Source organism: Citrus sinensis, chromosome 8, assembly GCF_022201045.2.
Source record: "Citrus sinensis cultivar Valencia sweet orange chromosome 8, DVS_A1.0, whole genome shotgun sequence".
Classification (NCBI taxonomy): domain Eukaryota; kingdom Viridiplantae; phylum Streptophyta; class Magnoliopsida; order Sapindales; family Rutaceae; genus Citrus; species Citrus sinensis.
Window position 1 is genome coordinate 3,022,952 of NC_068563.1, and position 6,599 is coordinate 3,029,550.

General features: G+C 36.2%; 1 protein-coding gene across 1 annotated transcript; it reads left to right on the forward strand.

Moving 5' to 3' along the window:
• The first annotated feature begins 1,307 nt into the window (after positions 1-1,307).
• LOC102618846 (protein DJ-1 homolog C) lies at positions 1,308-5,522 on the forward strand. The gene is made up of 8 exons (XM_006487051.4): positions 1,308-1,611; positions 1,829-2,029; positions 2,698-2,847; positions 2,933-3,112; positions 3,320-3,397; positions 4,396-4,596; positions 4,850-4,987; positions 5,069-5,522. The coding sequence occupies exons 1-8, from the start codon at positions 1,354-1,356 to the stop codon at positions 5,279-5,281; spliced, it is 1,419 nt and encodes a 472-aa protein (XP_006487114.2). The 5' UTR covers positions 1,308-1,353; the 3' UTR covers positions 5,282-5,522.
• The last annotated feature ends 1,077 nt before the right edge of the window (positions 5,523-6,599 follow it).

The window sequence follows — 6,599 nt, forward strand, 5'->3', positions numbered from 1 at the left end:
AAATGATTTTTTTACCCACAAATATAAAATTATTATTTTACCCTAAATAAATGCCAAAAAATAAATAAATAAGAAAAAAATTAAAAAACACTAATAAATTGAAAGAGCTTAAGTGTGATTAGATATAATTAAATTCAACATTAATCAATATCCAGCCGGTAATTATTGTAAAACATTAAACATAAAACTACTTCAATTAAATAATGATAAGGATTAAAATTTAAAAAGCTTAAGCTTAATCATTATCATCTAAATCAACACCCTTAAAAGCTCATACTCATTCCTGGCTGCTTCCTCCTCCTCGGGCATGAAATTATTTTCAATCCGAAAAAACTTCCTGATGTACTCGACACTCTTATTCTTGATCCTGTTGGCCAAAGTCTCTGTCAAATAATCCAACATCTCTGTGATATTCAAATAATTCGCCACCAATAACATCTCTTTCAACTCATCATTACTCTTGCCCTTCCCAAACTCCTAGTTGAACGTCTTCACCCCCTGTTTCGGTGACATTTTCTTTCGAAACTCCATGGGCCTTACAAAATTTGATTGTGTACGGCAGCTACGGCACCACCATGTCCTCTGATGTGCCATCGCTCGTCGAAGAATGATCACAATCTCGAACACCCTTGCTCTTCCACCTTGAATAATTGTTGTCCATCATCTTTAGAGATATTTTCTTCGTTTCCTGAGCGGAGCAAGAGGAGGATGTTTCCCAAAATTTATTACAAATCAACTTAACCCATATTCTAGGGTTTCTAAGAACAATGATTAACAACAATTACCATACAAATCGAAATGTATAAGCTTGATAGCAAATAAATTTGGACAAAAAATGGCGTGCTTTTGGAGAAACAATGGCTGGATTTTAAAGGTCCTCAAGCACTTCACAAACATGAATTTTGATGAAAATTAGAAAAACAATGGCGTGCTTTTGGTTACTTGCTGGAGGCAATGATGTGCTTTTGACTTTTTTTTTTAAGTTCAACCATTAAACGATGTCATTTATTTGTTGTTTGGGTGAAATAACAATTTTTTTCCCGTGACATCAGCAAAGTTTTAACAGAGTTATGACAATAATGGATGTGTGCAAGAAAATGCATCTTTGGGTGGAATTCAACTAAAAAAAAATTAAAATATATAAATTTTTTTAAAATTTTGAAAAAACAGTTGTTGGGTAGATAATTTTCCTAAAAAAAATTAATATTGTATGATTAATCAAATCAAATCTCGCATTGCATGTTTCGGGATCAAACGGCGTCGTTTAAAGCAGGCAAGGCCCAAGAACTAAACAAAAGCCGGATAAGAAGATACAAGAGATTTTGGTAGAACTGCAATTTGGAAAAAACTTCAATGGAGTCTGTGTCAGTGACGGTGTCATCTTTTATTTCTCCAAGTTTTGCTCTCAACGTATGCCCTTTGAAGCTCTCTCCTGTATTCTCTCTGCCTTCTTTTTCATCATTTGTTTCCAATGCTTCTGTTGCCGCTGCTTCCCCACAGCCTAAAAATAGTGCACCCACCAGGAGACGCTCTTCTAAACCCACCAAAAACCTCACTTTAACAACACCCACAACACCAGAAGCAACTAACTCCGCTGTCCCTCCTAAAAAGGTTCTTTCTTTTTTTTTAACAGTCAAATACTACGCATGTCTCCTTTTCTGCTTAAACCCTGTACCCTTTTTCTATGAACGCTCATTTTGATTTAAAAATAAAATTAAAAATTAGCTTAAAGTTTCTATCTTGGATTCATTTCTTATACATTTTCTTGCAACTAAATGGAGGCTAAGGGATTGATAACTTTGCTGTCTGTGGGTTTTTGTTTGTGCAGGTTTTAGTTCCAGTTGGGTTTGGTACCGAAGAAATGGAAGCTGTGATTATAGTCGACGTTTTGCGTCGAGCTGGTGCACAAGTGACTATGGCATCAGTGGAGCCGCAGCTTGAGGTTGAGGCTTCGAGTGGTACTAGATTGGTGGCTGATACCTCCATATCTAACTGTAGTCACCAAGTTTTTGATCTCATTGCTTTGCCGGTTAGTTCTTTAATAAGCAAGGTTACATATTGGCTTAAATTCATGCCCATTTCTGAATAATTACTAAATTGTTAGATGCATTAGGAAATCCATGATATTTTGATAACTTTAGAGTGGTTAGTCAATTTAGTGACTTGGCAGTTGGCATGACAAGTTCTATTTGCTTTGGTAGCGGAGAGTAATATTAGTACTCTAAGGGTCACTGACCTTTGTGGCAAAGACAAGGAAGTGGGAATCAGGTGGTGGGGGTTTTGCTTGAATACAAACTGTTCTGTGAACAAGGGCATGATCTGCTCAAAATATTAATATTAAAATGTTAAATTTTCACACTCTGAAATGAACTGGCAAACTATTTTATTTGTACAATATATTGTGAGTGATTGATATTATTAACTGAATTTCTACTGATGCATGAAAAATATTGTTATCCTAATTATAAGCTCCTATGTCAAACGTTACTTCCAAAGTTAGAGGGGCATATAGTATGGATGAACATTTAGATTTGGGTAATAAGAGTATTAAAAAATGATTGAGATGGAATGCTCTCAAATCTCAATTGAAGCAACAAAAGATGCCTTCTTTTTTTTTTCCCTGAATTGTTATTATTTCTTGGAAGTTGGTATGAAAATGTAATTTACATTTGATTAATCTCACTTGCACGCTTTAAGGGAGGAATGCCTGGATCAGTACGGTTAAGAGATTGTGAAATTCTCAAGAAAATTACAAGCAAACAAGCGGAGGAAAAAAGGCTTTATGGTGCTATATGTGCTGCTCCAGCAGTCACACTTCTGCCATGGGGCCTTCTGAGAAGAAAGCAGGTGGACCACTGGTTTTGTTAAATTTCAATGAATGTGAAGATTCTATATTTTTCATGGCTAAACTTGATGTAGTTTGTCATGCAAGATAACTTGCCACCCAGCATTCACAGATAAGCTTCCAACATTCTGGGCTGTAAAATCAAATATCCATGTTTCCGGAGAGGTTACAACAAGCCGTGGTCCTGGAACTTCTTTTGAATTTGCTTTGTGCTTGGTAGAACAGCTGTTTGGAGAGTCTGTTGCCAAGGAGATTGGAGAATTATTGGTTAGGCCTATAACTTTACTGTTGAAAAACATTGATTGCTTGTTTATAATTATCATCTAGAACTAGGAATCATTTGTGTTTTCTTTCCTAACAATTTTTTTTTCTCATACTCTTTTTAAAGCCCATATTCTTTCTTTTTTATAATTATGTTTCTTTTTATTATATGTTTTATTGCCAGTAAGCATAAATTTTATTCTTTTATGCTAGCTGATGCATAATGCTGATGATTCTCTCAAAAAGGAAGAATTCAATGAAGTTGAATGGTTCTTTGACTGCATGCCTCGCGTAAGTGACTTCACTTGCAGCTTAAGTAAATAATTGTTATTTGTTTGATCAATAGACAAGCAGCTTGTCTAGTTATCAGCTCTTAGTTTTATTTTGAATGCATCCGTTGATTGAAAAGAACAATACTCAAATCCTTCATTTGCTTGTCACTTTCATTTTTACGATCTCCGTCCAGGCATCATTTACCTTCCAAAAATAGTCTCTTGGTCCATAATGGTGCTAGATCCTAGAAATATACTGAAACCACCCTCCCCGGAAAATTAGTTAGTCAGAAGGTGATGATTGTTAATAATTACTTCTTTACTAGTTAGCTATTAGTCTGTATCTGTACGCAACATTCATAGCTTTCTCACCTTCTACCTTATTTTTCCTACTTGTATAACATTCAAACGCAATTATATTTCTGTGGTTAGGAAGAGGAACTTTTGACTAGCAGCTGTCTGTGTTTTCTAATCTCCCATAATTATCAGATAATGAACTTACCGAGCGATGTAACGTGCCGTTTAAGAGCCAGAAAACAAAAACTAAGAATTTCCTGGCCTCTGAAAATTATTTTCTGTTAAAATCCATGTTTTTAAAATATGGTTATGGCTGCTTACAACTAGTTCTCTTTGGACACCTACCTTCTAGCTGTGTTGCACTTTATTGAACCTCAGAAATGTTATAATAGGTGATGAGTCAAATATTTTTCAAATTTTGTAATCTATCAAGTCCTCCAAATATTTTTTCAAATTTATTATCTATCAAGTCCTCTTTGTTGAAAATTTTTTATCTGCAAATACTTGTTTCAGTTTCCTGTTTTCTTGCCTGCAACTACATATGGAGTTTTTTTACAACTTGATTATTTTTTGTATTATGCACTACAAATGTACTGCCCCTCCTTCCTGAGTTCCCTTATCTTTGAAGTAGGGCCAGTTTGACACCTACAACCAAGCTATATGTTTTACAACCCTTATATTTTGCCTTGAGATGTTTTCCATCGTTCATATGTCGTGCAGGTTCTGATTCCAATTGCAAATGGTTCTGAAGAGATTGAAATAGTGACTATTGTGGATATTTTGAGGCGAGCAAAAGTGGATGTTGTGGTTGCTTCAGTTGAAAGATCCACACAGATTGTGGCATCTCAAGGCATAAAAATTATTGCTGATAAATCAATTAGTGATGCTGCTGAGTCAGTGTATGATTTAATCATTCTTCCGGTGAGTCAAACAAAATATTAGTACTAGCATTTCCTCATGCTCTCTTTCTTAATTGAAGTATCAGGATCTAGAGATTTTCAAAAGGATTTTAGTGCCTGCTTTAGTTCTTATATTTCAGTTTGTCATAATAGAAACTATATATTTGGGTAGCTTGAAAACAGAATAAAATATCAGAAATTATAATGTCAGTTTATTACTTTTGGCCTCATCCTATGTTACTTTTGAAGAGTTTTGACTAGCATCCAACTTTCAGGGAGGGGTTGCTGGGGCTGAAAGGCTGCAGAAATCTAGGATTTTGAAGAAGCTGCTCAAAGAACAAAAAGTAGCTGGAAGAATATACGGAGCAGTTTGTTCTTCACCAATAGTCCTCCATAAACATGGTTTACTGAAGGTAAAGTATAATAATCCTGTATCTTCCTTCCAAAAAAAATTACTTTTACGTTGAAGCTCATGCTTCGTCTGGCAAATACAGGCGAAGAAAGCCACGGCTCATCCCTCGGTCATTGGCAAGCTGACCAATGAAGTAGTAAATGGCACCAAAGTAGTTGTTGATGGAAAAGTGATCACAAGTAGGGGCCTTGCAAATGTTATAGACTTTGCCTTGGCTATTGTTAGCAAGTTTTTTGGTCATGCAAGGACAAGAAGTGTTGCAGAGGGCCTAGTTTTTGAGTACCCCAGGAGCTAGGGAGATCTACTGTTTATTCCTAGTGGAGGAAAGCAAGTGTTCAAGCTGCCGTATCTAATAAATAACAAAGTTTCCTAACTTGAATCAGCCAGTGAAAAGATCAAATCTTCTACAGGCATGCAGTCGTGTTCAATTTCCAAACACTCATCTACAGAGTGCTGTTTCCTTGTACCAAAAAGCACAGAAAAGTCATAATCATTTGCCTGCAAGCCCAGATCTATTGCTCATGCTCATTGGTTAATGCCATTTCTAAGAGAATGCTGCCATTAGCATCTTCAAGGTTTGCCGCAAGACGTTGACAATATCCATCAGGGAAGCTTTTATTGATGATTCAAGGGTTGAGTTACAGAGCTATATGAATGAAATCAGAGAGAACAAGATTACACTCTCTCTCTCCAATTTCTCTCTAAAACTATCTAGCAAACTGCACGAAAACTCAAGCTTATAAACCAGCTTCATATGAGCTTTAACAACCGAGAAAGCACAGGTGCTTGACACGTATACAAGAGGCCATTGTAGTGAACTCGGCTTCATTTAAGTGATCACGTTGTCACGGAAGTACGGAACGCTCAAATTTACTCATCCGATGGCAACGGGCTTGCTCGCGTGACAGCTGGAAATCAGTTTAAGCCAAAATGCTTTCATTGATGTCGTTTAAGGCATTAATAGTATTGTGCTTGTATGCATTTACCACATGAATAACAATTCTCCACTTTGAATCAAACCTCTTGCAACTAATTCATTCACCAAAACAAGCATATGAGGAACTGCATACACCAAATAAGTCCGGACATTTCTTGAACTTAGCTACTGGGACAACTTTTGTGAGCATGTTAGCGGGATGATCAATCAATGTGTATTTTAACCATCCTAATCATCCCTTTTGAAACCTCATTTTTAATAAGCTTTTCGGGAAATTTCCAAACGAACAATTTAATGGAGCTTAATATCAATATGCTTTGTCTTCTCATGGTGAGTAGAATTCTTGCACAAATGCAGTGCACTGGAGCTGTCACAGAAGATTACTTTCCAGTTGATTAGGCAGCCATTAAGCATGAACATATAACCTCTAAAAAACCTCATCTCTTGCATCATCAGAATCTTCATAACCTCACAAGCCATTTACAGCTCTATCTTTCCTTCCATACAGCAATCCAAGTCTCAGAGTCCCCCAGAGATACCTAAGTATCCACTCAACTCCCTTCCAATGTTCTTTGCTTGGTAATGCCATGTATCTATTGACAACACTTCCAATATGTGAGATGTCAGGCCTTGCAGTATTATGGCATACATTAGACAACCAACATCATTTGTATAT

What these genes read in the sequence shown, in the direction of transcription:
- LOC102618846 (XM_006487051.4), top strand. Translation starts at nt 1,354, where the DNA reads ATGGAGTCTGTGTCAGTGACGGTGTCATCTTTTATTTCTCCAAGTTTT. An exon ending in GCCTTCTGAGAAGAAAGCAG is followed by an intron (nt 2,848 to 2,932) that starts GTGGACCACTGG and finishes TTGTCATGCAAG; the next exon opens with ATAACTTGCCACCCAGCATT. An exon ending in ATAAACATGGTTTACTGAAG is followed by an intron (nt 4,988 to 5,068) that starts GTAAAGTATAAT and finishes TGGCAAATACAG; the next exon opens with GCGAAGAAAGCCACGGCTCA.